The 15,485-nt window shown below is 43.5% G+C and overlaps 1 protein-coding gene across 2 annotated transcripts in view; it reads right to left on the bottom strand.

The window, feature by feature from the left end:
- SUPT16H (SPT16 homolog, facilitates chromatin remodeling subunit) overlaps nucleotides 1-15,485 on the bottom strand; it is a 64,112-nt gene that overhangs the window by 39,024 nt on the left and 9,603 nt on the right. For both annotated transcript variants that reach the window (XM_077466873.1, XM_077466872.1), the window contains exons 4-8: nucleotides 14,874-15,029; nucleotides 14,077-14,223; nucleotides 12,227-12,378; nucleotides 10,325-10,497; nucleotides 5,612-5,702 (exon numbers count right to left, since the gene is read on the bottom strand). In XM_077466873.1, the coding sequence (XP_077322999.1) occupies nucleotides 5,612-5,702; nucleotides 10,325-10,497; nucleotides 12,227-12,378; nucleotides 14,077-14,223; nucleotides 14,874-15,029 (719 nt within the window). The remainder of the gene's footprint in view (nucleotides 1-5,611; nucleotides 5,703-10,324; nucleotides 10,498-12,226; nucleotides 12,379-14,076; nucleotides 14,224-14,873; nucleotides 15,030-15,485) is intronic.

Here is a 15,485-nt window from a genome sequence, read left to right as displayed (position 1 = left end):
CTGCGGATGCAGCACCACCTTATCCTTGTGGAGGATGAAGTAGGAAGACTTGCATGACAAGGCCGCCAACTCAGAAACCTGCCTTGCAGATGAAATAGCCACTAGAAAGACTACTTTTTGAGAGAGCGTCAAAGGGATCTCCCTAATGTTTTCAAACGCCGGTTTCTGAAGCACCGAGAGCACCAGATTCAAATCCTCCGAAGGGAAGCAGCAGTCATACTGGAGGGGCCACATGTCTAACCCCCTAAATAAATGTACTCACCAATGAGTGAGTTGCCAAAAGGTGGCTTAAAAAAATAAATAAATAAATAAATGCCAAAGCTGATATCTGGCCCCTTAATGGTGCTTAATTTTAAGTTTCTGATCCACTCCTCACTGCAAAAACAGCAGGATCCTGGAAACTTGATATGTACATGGATGCCTCCCCATCTCCTCACACATGGAGATGTAGGCCTTCCACGTGCGATGATAGATCTCCAGGGAAGAAGACTTCCGCACCCTCAGCATAGTGGAAATCACCGAAGCCGAAAGCTCGGTCCCTCAGCACCTGGCTTTCAACAGCCATGCCGTTAAAACCAGCAACGATAAAGCAGGATTAAGCATTGGACCTTGCAACAGAAGGTTTCTCTTGCATCGGCAGTTGACAAGGAACATCTGTCACCATTCGTACTATGTCGGAGTATCAAGGACGTCGAGGCCAATCTGGGGCAATCAGAATCCCCCCTCAGCCTCCTTTTTGCGTAGCAAATGTGGTAGAAGTTTGAGTGTGGGGGGGCATAAATCAGCCGATAATGCCCCCATGGAGCTGCCAACACGTCTGCCGTGTCCATCAAGGGATCTTTTGACATGGCCAAAAACTTCTGTACCTTCCAACTGAGTCAAGAGATCCACATCTGGTGTGCCTCTTTCTGAAAGACTCAAGTGTGGAATTGAGCATACTGTACCGACTCGAAAGTGGCTACCACGAGACCCAGAACTTGTATGCAAAAAACGCGACTACCACCTGCGGGACACAACTTCACCGCAGCTTGAAGAGTCTGCAGCTTGTCTGAAGGGACAGAGACTCCTCTCAGAGGAGTCCAGAATCAAATACTATCCCCCTTCGGATAGTGTCCGCTGTATATTGCACATGAACAGTACACATGACAAGCAGATTCCGAAAATATCCGAAGATGAACGGCACCTGCGCCATGAGTCCAGGTTCAAGCTCCACCATCCAAGTGGACAGAGTTAGACCATAAAAGAGCCAAGCCATCCTATGTCCACTTGGATGGTGGGGCTTGCACCTGGATTCACAGCACAGGCGCCGTTCATCTTCGGAGATTTTCCGAATCCCTTGTGCTCCGTACTGCGCAAGCGCGGCGCCAGAGCAGTACGGGGAGGACAGTATTCGATAAGCGAACATTTTTTGACAGAACACCGGCACAAACACTGACTTCTGGAGGTTCAGTACCCAATCTCCCGAAGAGTCTGTATGGTGATCACCACATCCTCCCTTAATTCTGAGGCAGAAGCTGCTCTCAGGAGGTCAGAAGGAGGAGACCCTTGGGGCCGACGCTAGGCCAAAAGGGAGAGCTACAGATTGGTAGTACCCGACCGCATATTGGAGAAATCTGATGCCCGACACATACGAGGACATGCAAGTATGCGTCCTTGATGTCCAAGGACGCCAGGAAATCCCCCTGATGGAGTGCAGCGACCACAGTGAATGTCATCCTGAACCTTAGCACTTTCACAAAGCCGTTGAGGGCCTTGAGATCACTGACAGAATGGACCCCTTCCTTCCTTCTTTGGGACTACAAACAGATTGGAGTAGAAACCCTGAAGCCTTTCCGGCGGACAGGTACTATCACACCACGCAGCAGCAGGTCCTGTACTGCCCCGAACAGGGCTTCCCGATGAGCCGGAACAAGATGAAGGTTAAAAATCTGTTTGGTGGACAAAAAAAATAAATAATATTTTGTATCCTGATGAAACCAGTTCGCAGACCCACTGGTCAGAAAGTAGGGAGGTCCACCAAGCTGCAAACTCCCGAAGGCGACCCCCCCACCCGAGAGTCGGGTGGGGGCCAACCTTCATGTGGCAACAGATTTGCTCGCAGGTTTGTTTGGCTTGCGAAACCAGGAACGCTTTTGTCCCTCAACGGGCATCTTGTCGGACTGGGAACTCTTACCTGCCGACCCCGACGAAAAATCCGATTATGAACGGAAAAGGAGGGCCCCTGCCTACGGCGTGGCTCCTTAACCTTCCTGGATTGTGGGAGCAAAGTACTCTCCTCCAGTAACATTCTTAATGTCAATCAGAGAGGCTCAAAATAGCCTCTACCTCTGGAAGGGCTAATCTGCCAGTGCATTCTTAGATGCCTGGTCCGCAGACGAGCATTTTAGCAAAATCAGGCTAGGTAGCACCACAGCTGATACTGAGGCTCTAGAAAGCAAGGGGGCCGTATCTAAGGCCGCATCACAGACATACTTCAGGCCCTGCCCCAACTGGTCTGCCAGTTCCACGCAGACCCGGACACAGTCTTCCTCACTGTCCGAATGGTCCTGGTCCGCATCCTCTGAAGCATCAGAACACAGCGGGACCAGAGTCTGAATCAGACCGCCGACAGAGCGTCCACAGGCACCGCAGGTGCAGGGGAACTGGTTGGTAGAACAGGGGTGTCTGGAGAATCAACGCCAGCTTCTGACGTCATGCTGACCCACGCTCACCTGTCACCCTAAAGTAAGCAACAAACAAATGTCCATCCTCCTAGCTGCTACAGACTGAGGGGCCCACCCCGCAGGACTCGCCACCCTGACCCAGGTGCTGCTGCCGTCTGCTCTCCCCTCTTCCTGCCGCGCAGTGTCGTCCTGTGTCCGTTTTTTGCGCTGTACCAGTCTAAACCAGCCACCCAGCAAAACAGACCTGAGACTACCAGAAAATGGCCGCCTCAGCAAAAATGCCCGCGATTCTCACAGCGACCAGTCCCCCCACATGGCAGCAAAAACAGGTAAAAGAAACAAGTGGACCACCAACTGCCCAGAGCAGCCCCCAGCCAAGTACATGCTCCACGCCCCCTATGCCCTGTCACACAACAGCCCCTTAGGAGGGAGAGGCCTCCTGCAGGGACTGCACTCCACAGATAGACCCATCACCCAAGCAGTACGGGGTGGCACACTTGGACAGCAGTAGCCTGGTCGTGTGTGCCCCAGAGCATATAGCTCACCAGCCACCCCTGGACCAGAACGGGGCATGTCGTGGTCGACCCAGCGGGTAGCTAAGGTCTGCATACACTCGATGGCCAGGCTGGGGAGACTACCGGAATCTATATTACCCAGCCTGTCACCCAGCCCGTCTGTTGATCATAGATCACAGGAACCAAAAACAGCAAAGAAAAATTTCCAAGGACCACTGGTCCCTATAGGGAGCCAGGTCCTTCTAAACTAGGCATTAAAAAAAAAAATAATAAATAAATAAACTAAGCTGCTGGAAGCAGTGAGGGGTTTATAGCCAGAAGGACCACCCCTGGACAGTGCTGTGTTTATGTGTTCTGCCTAGTTCTCTCCTAAAAGTGGCGATATAACCCAAGGTCAAGATTACAGTGCTGTGTCCGTCAATGAACGAAAGTGAAATATAGCCAGGGTTTAGAGCAGCATATGCGGAGGCAAGAACAGGGGCAACATTTCTCTATTGAACCCCCACTGGTCTCAGACGTTTACAGTGCTGTTAAAAAGGGGGAGGCTACGCTGTGGTAAACATGGCCCTGTGAAAACTGTTTTTGAACTGGGGTTGCACTTTGCCAATTTTTGTTGCCCTGTCATCAATTTAAAAATTGTGTCTTTTTCTTAAAAATTGTACATTTTCTCAATTTAAACAGTGGAAATGTTTTCTATTGTGAATACAGTATGGGTTTATGAGATTTTCAAATCATTGGATTCGGTTTTTATTTATATTTTACACAGCATCCCAACTTTTTTGGAATTGGTACACTACAGCACCAAGAGGTCTGCCAGTAAACAGGACAGAAATCAGAAGCTGAAAGCGCTTCCAACTATTAACTGAGAGCACCAAAAAACTATGCAAAGGAAAATCTTTATTGTACAGCCAAAAAATAAATAAAAAAAGTAGGGATATATGGGATATTATTTCTAGACAAAGATTTACTGCAAATCTTAATTAGTTGCACTGTACCAAGGAATTTTTAGAGCTTTTCTTTTGAACTGTAACCCAGATGGTGGGTCCAATTTGGATCCGTCACGCATGTAAAAAAAAAATTGACCAAGCCCTACATTTAGGAGTATCAACCTTCAAGAAGGAAGCATCACACTTTAAGACATAACGATCAAGGATTCTGAAAAGGAAACAAAAAAAAAAAAAAAAAAAAAAAGAAGAGGGGGATATACAAAAATTTCCCAATTAAACTAAACCGAGCAATTAATCCATTCTGACCACAAGTTTTTGATTACTGGATGTTTGCTGCTATCCGAAAAGATGATTTAGCTACAGATGCCATTCTGAACCCACTGGCCGAATATGCATGTAGGGCATTATTGATTCCTGGAAGAGGACAGTGATGCTTCCCCACTTTTTGCTCTTGCAAAAAGTGGTATCATCCTGAAGCTTGAATGGAGCATAGTAGAAGAGACTAGATTAGATCCCATGAAAGGAAGAAGTTTTCGGCTGACCTGTGTGTTTCTTTAACCCTTTTACTGCCACCAACGTAAATACGGGTTTTGTACACCCACTCCCAACAGCTGCAGCCACCAGATCGCTTCCACACACCCTAGAAACATCCACACCCCCATTACATGTTCAAATGTAAATGCATCAGGGGCACACACACAGCCTTTCATTTTGCTATAAGTTACATAATCGCTAGGAGTGAGAACAATAAATCTAGACCCATTATTTGCAATTAACTGTAAAAGGGATGATCTGTGGGGGCTTTGATGCCTCACTTCCACTGAGCAGAACAGTTTGGGTCGGTACAGTTTGGAAGGGTTAGAATGGTCCGGCCTATTCAGGTGAGCGTTTCCACTCCGCCCTAACAGTATCGTACCATTTTCTATGACCCCCGCATCTGAATCAGGACCCTGAATGGTGCAGTATGGTTCGGTTGTATGGGCCACTTTCATAATGAAAACAATCAAAATAGCGTACCGTACCGATCCGCTCAGAGGAAATGAGGCATTAAAGCCTCTCCTATAGAAAGTATAGGGTACTGAAGTTTGAGGATGTTTCACTGGTGTACGCAGTTTTAAAGCTCAACATGTTGGGCATCTACTTAGCGCAAACACATCTATTTTATCAAACATAGGGTAATATTGTGTAAAAAACCATAAAATTCACTTTAGTGTATTTTCTTACTTAAATTGCGTTTCATAAACTGTTGCACTAATAGCGTGACAATGTGGAACCACCACAGTTTAATTCTATAGGGTGCCTGTTTTCAAAATATATATGTTTTGCAGGATTTACATAATCTTCAGGTGTAAAATTTATGCGCAAATTACAAAAAAGAATTGATAGCGAAAGGGTTAAACGGCAGGCCTTTTGCTACGAACATGGAGATCCAATAACAAAAATAAGATCTCCTTTATCAAACTACAGCACTGTTAAAAGCACATACCCAAGGTTTTTGGTGATCTTGCTCATCAGTTCTGGTTTCTGCTTCTTAACCTGATCCATAACAGCATGATAGACATCACAAATTTTTGAACCTGTTGGGGGGGGGGGGGAAAAAAAAAAAGGTAAATCTAAATATATATTTTATATATTCATACAAAAAACATTTCTAAAGAAAATAGGATTTTGGTGCGTGTTAAAAAAAAAATCTCACTGACCGCTCAAGGGCCAAGTGTCCCAATCTTCAGGTTATACTGTCAGCTAAAGGAGGATTGGACAATGGCAAACAAAACTTTAGAACATCCCAGTAAAACACCAGCATTCCCTTAGTGTTGGAGCAAAGCAGTACTGAGAGCACTATTATAAAACAGGGTGGGGTCTGTGCCCCTCACAGAAAATGTATTATTTACAGGAGCACAAGAAGCCAGTTTTCTCTCTCTTGTCCATTAAAAAAAAAAAAAAAAAAAAAAAAAGGGACGCAGATCTAAACATTCAGAATGCACAAAAGCATTCCACCCGAGAGGTGGGTAACAGACCAAGATGCTAACAGAACCAAGAAACAAAAATACAGAAACGAGGGCTGCTTGCAGCTCTAACAGCCACCATAAGGAGCCGACAGGCATAGCTGGCATCAGGATGATGCCTGAACAGAAGAAGAAATAAGAACTTGTGAACCAAGACCAGGGAGCATCCTTGCAAACCTGGGAAATGGAAGCCTGATGCCAAGAAGCCTAAGAGGGACTCACAGTTCAAATGGATCAGGCCTTGAGAAAGGGTGGAACACAATCCTTGAAACCTTCAGCTTGAATGAGTAGCAGGAACACACTTGACCATCCAGTATTATTATTCAGGATTTATATAGCGCCAACAATTTACGCAGCACTTTACAACACGTAGGTTTACCCCTTTGATCCATATGGACTTCATATTTCAATATCTAGCGTGATTCTTATTTTCTATCGCACGTGATTTTCACAGCAGTGCGGTGGTAATCACATGCAATGTTCGACATTGCAGCAGTGTGAAGTGGTTAAACTAACCTCATTTACAGACAAATGTTTATCCCTTTGATCTAAAGGAACCAAATGATAAACTGCATCTCTATCTCTCAGCACTGACCAATGTTGATAAACATTTGCTTTTTTTTTTTTTTCCAATACAGCTCTGAGCATAGAACGGCTCTGCACCGTTTACATAGAATCATGGAAATGCTTGATTAAGATCATTGGGGGGGGGGGTTGAATTGAGATAGCGATTTTTTAACAGTTAGATCGTGCAGCTTTAGTTCACACATGAGAATGTGCATCTTTGGTTCCGACATTTGGACCTGAATCAGTGGACAGGGATGCACCAGTCCTCCTGCTATGAACCTCATCATGTATGAACCCAGTTTAAAGATTCTGAATAATCAGGAGAGTAAATTAACTGATAGAGTGCCCAGGGCTCCTCCAAATACCAATTAGAATGTTCTACTGCGTGCAGATTTCAGGCAGATTACTGAACCACCAAGCTAGGGACAACCATGTCCTTGGGGCCAGATTCATCAAAAAGGACAGAACTGACTTGTCCCACGACAACAGAATGTGTTGTAGAGGTCATGAGTGAAACTAAACAAAATGGACTACCTTGAAGGAGATGACCATCAGACCAAGGATTCACGCAAATAAGAGCCCGATGACTCTTGGACTAGAGTCTTGGGTCTAAGTTTGAGGTGTCTCTCAGGGAAGAACTCTAGTCTAACTCATGTCTAGGAATACAACCAGGTACTGTTGAAATCAGTGCTGCAACGGACTCCTTGCTTAAAGTTCAGGATCCATGCAATCCTCCGAATCCTGGACAGCCAAGACTACAACGCCCAAAAGATTCTGTGTAGACTGTAAGGGAACCCTTAAAGAGGAAGTAAACCCTGATGAGTTTACTTCCTCTCATTCCCTGCAAAGGCAAAGCATAATGGACTACTATGCATTGCATAGTAGCCCATTATGTGTCACTTAACTGACACAGGAGCCAGCGAAGTCACCGCTGTCCGCTGTAGTCCAGCGCATCCATCTTCTCGGTGGGGTCTCGCAGCTCCGCCGCTGTCATTCGGCGAAGCCGCGATGACGTCACTCCCGCGCATGCGCACGGGAGCCGACACGCGCGGCAGCTCCATTGTTGGAAATGCCGCGCTCAGTGCGCCGCTGTCTACGGCGCATGCGCCGTAGACAGCGGTGCCTGTCTTCGGGCAAATATCTCCTAAACCGTATAGGTTTAGGAGATATTTCTTGGACCTACAGGTAAGCCTTAATCTAGGCTTACCTGTAGGTCAAAGTGGTTTGTAAGGGTTTACAACCACTTTAAGTTCAATTGATCTGGCAACCTGCTCTTCCCAGTCTCTGCCCTACTTCTTGGCCCAACATAATTACATGACCAGGCTCCATCCTATGTGTTACGTTGCACGTCAGTCAAGTGACTTCATTAGGAGAGAATTTTTAAAGAAAAAAAACTTTTACTGTGTGCACGTGAACATTTTAGTGAATTTTAGGTTTTTAAAGAAATGTATTAGTTATTAAAAGCCCAATGATGGTTTTAGGTTAATTTAGAGCAAGAGCGAGACAGAGACATTACTCCTGAAGAGGATTTAGATCACAAGCTTAACCTAAAGAGGTTTCATAAAATCCTGGTGACTGGAGTCCATTGCCACATCCAGACAGATCCTCATGTATAACAGCTTATATTGACCTATTTGACACATGGGTATAAGTGAGAGGTGAGAATAAAGGGTGGAAGGTGGGGTGCTTAACCTACTGGAATCTGTCACAATTTATAACATATAGAAAATTTGTACTGTATTAATATGAGTTGATTGAGATTCACTTTGTCACGGGGTGTAGCATGAAAAAGGTGTTTATACTGCACTACCAATGAGAAGATTTAAGTTTTAAAAATGTGTTGCATTTTGTATACATTTTCAGCACATAGTCAAATATTTACAAAATATAATTGACCTATTTGTATTTGGTTAGGGGTTACGTACATTAGGTGGTGAATATATACAGTATATACAAATTATCAGCGTTACAGTTTTATTGAAAGTGATTTGAGCAATAAATGTATGCATGACTGAAGTGAAAACCTCCTTGAAAAAGGACCAAGGCAGCAACCATATCCAATGGCTGTTAGGGAAGGGGACTCAAGAGGAGACAGACACAGAGCTGACAGGCAGTGAAGAGGGGGTGAGGGAGAGAGGAGAACTGACAGCAGAGCTGTGGATGGAGGGATGTACTGACCGCAGTGGTCAGGGCTCAGCAGCCCTGGTTATCGTGGTCAGCACACAATAACCACTTCAATAGCAGGCACTTACGCACCTTCCTGTCCAAGCCAAATTTTCAGCACTTTGAATGACAATTGCGTGGTCATGCAACATTGTACTGAAACAAATTTTTTATCATTTTGTTCCCACAAATAGAGCTTTCTTTTAGTATTTGATCACCTCTGCGATTTTTACTTTTTTTTTGGAGCAAAAGGGGGGGGGGGGGGGGGAAATGTAGAAAAAAAAATTTCTTTGTTACATTTTTTTTTTATAAATAAGCTTTGTTCTTCAAAAACGGGCACTGATAAGGCAGCACCGATGGGCACTTATAGGTGGCATTGCTGGCCATGCTTTTTTTGGCTGGACCATAATGTTGCCAGTCAGTGCCCATTTGTGGTATGTATTGTGCAATTTGTTTCATATGTGGATGGCCATCCACATGTTGCCCCCTTCCCTGGTGGTCCTGGGCGACTTGATGGTCCTGGGTGGGCATCCGTGAGGGGCTGCGCTGATGAACAATAATCGATAATCAGCGCAGCCCCCATCCCTCCCCCACATCAGGAGAGCCGCCGATCGGCTCTCCTCTACTCATGTCAGAGTGAGAAAAAGACTATCACAGGCTCTTCCTGTTAACACTGATCAGCCGTGATTGGACACGGCTGATCACGTGGTAAATAGCCTCCGTTAGAGGCTCTTTACCAAGATAGGTGTGTCAAGACTGACACACTGCACCACCAATCGTCGCAATGCGCACCCCCATGGGAACGCGGCAGCTGTTATCCTGAAGGACACCATATGACGCCCAGTCAGGATAACTGAACCACCGCCCGGCTGTCATTCTGCTATAGGCCAGGCGGGAAGTGGTTAATTTGCTTTAAGGGACCATGATCTGTTTTTTTTTAGTCTTTCGGTTAACATACACTAAGATTAATTGGGAGAGCGCTCAGTGCCAACTCCCCCCCAGCAGATGAGGTCTGCACTTAGTACTTCAGTGTTAACCCCTTCTATGATTGGATCAGTAGAAAAATGGAAAGTTCAAAAGCACCTGGCAATTCAAACAGAGGCATCTCCTGTGCCAGCCCAATCAGCCTACTCAGAGACAGTTATCAGAGACAGGATAAGCACCGAGGGCCAGTGTCAGCTGCTCTGGACCTAGAAAGGTCTGGAAAACATCTCCCACACATCCCAGAGCCCAAAGGGGGGGGGTCACTTTCAGACAAGCTCAGTGGCAAAACTTTAGAAGTCAAGCGCAGAATAGGCCACACGAGATATAGCTGCAACAGAGCTGCTGGTAGTATAAGGGACTGTCCTGGACAGACCAACAGTTTTCTTGTTTGCCCATGTCCAATCTTACTGCATCCCTCAAAAAAATAAAAAATAAATAAATAAATAAATAAAAAAAATCACATTTTCAGTCCTACTTACCATGCTTGAGTTCCTTGCACAGCTCTTCCTGCAACTGTAACAAGAAGTTGTAGTTGTCCTGCATCTCCTGCGTGGGATCCACTATAAGTGTGCGCACTAGATTGGAACAGTATGATTTGTAGCGAACACCCATGGCACATGTGACTGCCCCAAAGTGCATGTGGTTTTTGTCACTAAAAACGAAATAAAAGAATCACACATTCTTAAAGCCTTGCAGTAAAATTTCAGAAAAGCTCATGTGTTGTGTTGCCATTCACACACCATACTTAAAATGAATTTTTAAAAAGAGTCTTACTTTCTAGCTGTTTCTTTGGAGCAAGTCTATGGGCAGACTGCAAGCTACTGTCAATAATTTGAAATGTGGAGTGACAAGTGGGGACAGAGTTCCAATATACAATGCAGAGCCTAAGCCTTGTGCTAAGATTAGTTGATACTGGTGGTAGAGCTTGACGTGTCACCTCCGCACCACCTGTTTTAACTTCAAAGCCTGAAACACCACAGCCCCATTCACTTAAGCTACTCAAATGCAACAAGGGTTAATACGGCAACTGTACTGCCTGCTGAACATGAAGGGGGCGGGGGGGGGGGGGGGGGGGGTCAAAAATTTTGCTTCGTGTCCACAACACTCTCCGGGTGCAGCAAGTAAAAAACTAATTTTTAATTTCATTTTTAATATGAGAATGCAATTTACACTGAGTGGCCGCAACATTTGGTCAGTGAAACAATAGAAAAATTACAGTATAGTTTGTCAGTAGTTTAAAAACAAAGTAGCAGTGCTGGGTCTAAGGATGACGATTACCAGACATGGATGGCAGTTGGTCAAACTACTAATAGAGGGAGTAGGCCTCAGCTAATACAATTTTGGTTTACATGGAGGGTCATTGTTTAACAACCTAGTTTAATACAATTGGGTATATTAAAACAATGCACGGTCACTTGTTGGGCATCTATAGACAAGATTTGAATGTAGGATTCCCAGACATGAAAGCGTTTTTGGTCCACGATTACTTAAGTAATAAATCTAGCCTCTATTTTGTAGACGCTTGATAACTTTTGCGCAAACCAATCAATATACGCTTTTTGAGTTTTTGTTTTTTACCAAAAATATGTAGAATACCTATCAGCCTAAACTGAGGAAAAATTGTATTTTTTGAAGAAAAAAACAAGTGGGATATTATAGCAAAAAGGAAACGTTTTTTTCCCCAAAAATGGTGCTCTTGTTTATAGCGCAAAAAATAAAAACCACAGAGGTGATCATATACCAAACGAAAGCTCCATTTGTGGGAAAAAAGGACGTCAACTTTGTTTGGTTACAGCGTCGCAGGACCATGCAATTGTCAGTTAAAGCAACATAGTGTCATATCGCAAAAAATGTCCTGCTCATTGGATGTGGTTAACTCCTCCCCTGACCTTTATAAGACAGAGGAGCAAAAAAGACAGTTCAGTATGTGCTGCTGTGAAGGCAGGCATTAAAACACAATAAGGCCCCTTTCACACCGGCTTTCCGATCAGGTCTGTGCCTGTCAGTTTTTCAGGCAGACCTGATCAGATACTCCATTCACCTCTATGGAGCTGCGGATGTCAGCAGTGACATGTCTGCTGAAAACCAGGCAGATGACATCCTATTTTCCATCCATCGGGACAATGAAATTATAAAAAGAGACAGGCGGTCCGTTTTCATCCGATCTACCCATAGAGGAAAGTGGGACTGATGGCATAGTGAGAGGAGATGGACCTTTCATCTGCTTGCTCAGCGGGGAATCAGAGGTTCAATCCCCCGCTGAGAAAATAGTCCATCCCTGCATGGATGGCAACAACTCTAAAACCATCTGATGGAGAAGAGAAAAAAAAAAAATACAAAAAACACACACACACACTTTTGCAAGAAGTGTAAAAACCTACCTGACCACACTAAATTTGAGATTATAATTTCCACCACTCTGGATTATAGGAGGGTAGCACATTTCAATTGTAGAAGGATCAGTACCACCCAAATACTTTTTATCTTCTATGGCTTTCTCTACAGACTCTGCCAGCTTGCTGTGCCGTACTTTCTGTAATAGAAAAGATGCAAACACAGGTTGGAACTCAAAACCAGTTACAGGCAGTCCCCCAACGTTACAAACATCCAACTTACGAATCACTCCTACTTACAGAGGGAGACAGGAAACGAGAGGAAATCTACCCCAAGGAAGGGAAATTCACTCCTGTAAGAGTCATCATGGGAAAAGGGTGTGGCCGCTCACCAATCCTTGTTTACACAACAACCCAAAACTGTCAATGGGGCAGAAAGCGAGGTGAAAGCTTCTGGACAGGGCCATAGACAGCAAAACAAATGTTACAGGGGCCTGAAAGGGTGCCCTTCCCAATGGCATCCAAAGTACCCGTTTCGACTTGCATACAAATTCAACTTAATGGAACTTGCGCTTTAAGTACTCCTAGCCCCGACATGCCACAATTGGCATGTCATTGCTGGGTACCTGGTTTGGAGTGGGACTTCCAGTCCCACTTCCTCTTTCCGACTGCCTATGAGATTAATAGCCGGCCCCTCCCTCCTGGCAATGTTCTGGGACACGTGACAAGTCCCAGAACATTGCCTGGCCATTGACTGAGCACAGCGCGGCTCGAGCATGCACAGTGCGCGTCCGGCAGTGAATCCGTAAACTGTCACAGCCGGGCAGCCACACTCACAATGTCGGCGCCGCGAAGGAGGGGGGAGAGAAAACTGAGGCTTCAGGCGGCCGCATCACTGGACTGGTGAGTGGCTGTTTATTAAAAGTCAGCAGTTATACTTTTTGTAGCTGCTGACTTTTAATAAACTCAAAAACCAGTGGAACTCCGCTTTAAGAGCAAACATACAGACCCCATCTTGTTTGTAACACAGGGACTGCCTGTATACATTTAGATCATGTAATGTGGTCTAAATGTTTCTTATACAAGATATTTTGCTCAGACAGCAGCTGACTACAACACTATTGTTTACAGAAAATATTTCTCAAGAAGAGCTCCACTGTTCTGAGTCTGACCAATTAAAGTGTCAAAAGCAATCAACTGGGAAGTACGTGTAGCAAATGCAACAGGCAGCACTTTGGTCTTACCTACACAACATTTGCTACGCTGACTGGGAATATTCACTGAATGCTTACATGCGATTGTGTTGTACTCCTAAAGCCAACCCATTTGAAAAGCTCTTAAATGAGAGCTTATACTAAGACACTAGAAATGAATATAACATGGTTAACTACTTGCACCCATTCTTATTTTGTGCATTTTAAAGTGGCTTGGTTTTCATTCAAATTAATAATTTCTAATGTCTATGACAAATTCCGATAAGGTAGTTCATTTTTAACCACTTCCCGATCACCCACCTCGAAAATCAGTTGGTATGTTGACGTTAAATACAGTTGTTATGGCAGCAGATAGCTGCCATAACCCCGGTATTTTTATTCACTACGATCGGTCCGCTTTAAGATAAAATTTGTCTACGCAGCGGAATCGCTGAGAGATCACTTTTGGGTGGCAAGGGGCATGTCTGAGGATTTACCTCTTCTTCCATTTGCCAAAGTTGCTCCATAGTTTATGATCATGTAACAAAATCGCCAAATGGGTGAGAGAATCACAGCAGAAGACTTAGACCCATTAAACACCTTACTCTGTAAACTGTAGTAAGCCAATTATGGAAGTTATAAAAATGCAGAATTGTGGTCATGATAGAAGGAACCGTAGGATAGTTTTTAATCAAAATGACTCACCTCATCAGCATCCACAATCTCCATGACCCGTTCTTTAAAGAACTTGTTAAAGACATCAGAAGTAATTAAAGATGCCTTCTTCATTAGATTTAATTCCCCATCTTCCTTCACAGCAATTGTGTAAGCTACAGCGGCACTAAGATCTACCTAAAAAATAAAAAATAAAACTAATGAAAAACACATTTATAGGTTTTACACAAAAATTTTACAAATGTCTAAGGCTACATTCACATTGATGTAAAGCTTTAATGATACTATTACGAATGCTTTTTCTAGCAAAGAAGTTCTTACGTAATGATTAGCAAATACTTGCATAAAATTGTCCCTCAATACCTGCATCTAATATATGCATGTCCTCAGAATTGTGGATTTTATGTTATGGATCTGAAAGCAGGGCATGTTTACACACCTTTGTGAATGTCTCCAATAAAAAAGCAACTGTGCTCAGTTCCATAAATAGAAAACAATTGTAAAAGTTTTTTTTTTTTTTTCTTTTACAGTAATGCAAAGGACGCCTAATTTTTTTGGACAAAAACATATTTCACATATGATTTTTCCATCGTACGCACCATCTAGCAGCCCAAATGTGTTATTTGTTCTGACAGAAGCATTTTATTGAGGCTGTGCAAATGTTTGTCCCACTGAAAATACATTTGTTATAATCAGGGCCCAGAATGTTTAAAAAAAAAATTCATAAAGAATTTGCACAGAAAAATAAAAACCTGTGCCAACATTTAGCCCTTATCCACAGTAAACAAAAATACAGGGAGCAAACAAAAGGCCACACCAACACTTACCTTTTCATAACCCTCTTTATTCAGGCAGTCATACCAACTTTTCATGAAATCCCCAGGGAATTTGTCTTTGCTAAAAACACCAATGCGCTTTCCTTTCTTGCTGCCATTAATTGCTTCTACCATCTTATCAAAGCTAGCCTTGTTGCTTTCATTTTGCTGGAAAACGGACAAGAAAATAAGTATGGCAGTGGCATATCAACAAAACAGAATACAAAAAGCAAAAATAATTTCTACTAAAACTTTTGGTGTAAAAAAAAAATGAAAAATAAAAAATTAATAATAAACACACACACACACACACTGCACTTTTAGAGATATTTACTATTAGGACTGAAATTGATTAATCCATTACTATTTTCATAATCGATTAATCGGCCAGTAACGAGGTAAAAAAAAAAAAAAAAAAAAACACTAAAATTAACCCTTTATAGCACAGAAAAGGCAAATTGCTACTGTAATTACAGTCTACAGTAAAAAAAAAAAAAACCCTTACTGTAGTGATAATCTGCTTTTTTGTACTATAAAGGGCCAATTTTGTTTTTTTAACCCCATCATGTGACCTGGTTCACACCTATGTGTTTTTTGCAGAAACGCACTACAGTTCATTTATGT

This window comes from Lithobates pipiens, unplaced genomic scaffold (assembly GCF_037356315.1).
Source record: "Lithobates pipiens isolate NorthernLeopardFrog02 unplaced genomic scaffold, aLitPip1_a1.2 Scaffold_4, whole genome shotgun sequence".
NCBI lineage: Eukaryota > Metazoa > Chordata > Amphibia > Anura > Ranidae > Lithobates > Lithobates pipiens.
This window is presented reverse-complemented; position numbering and strand designations above follow the sequence as displayed.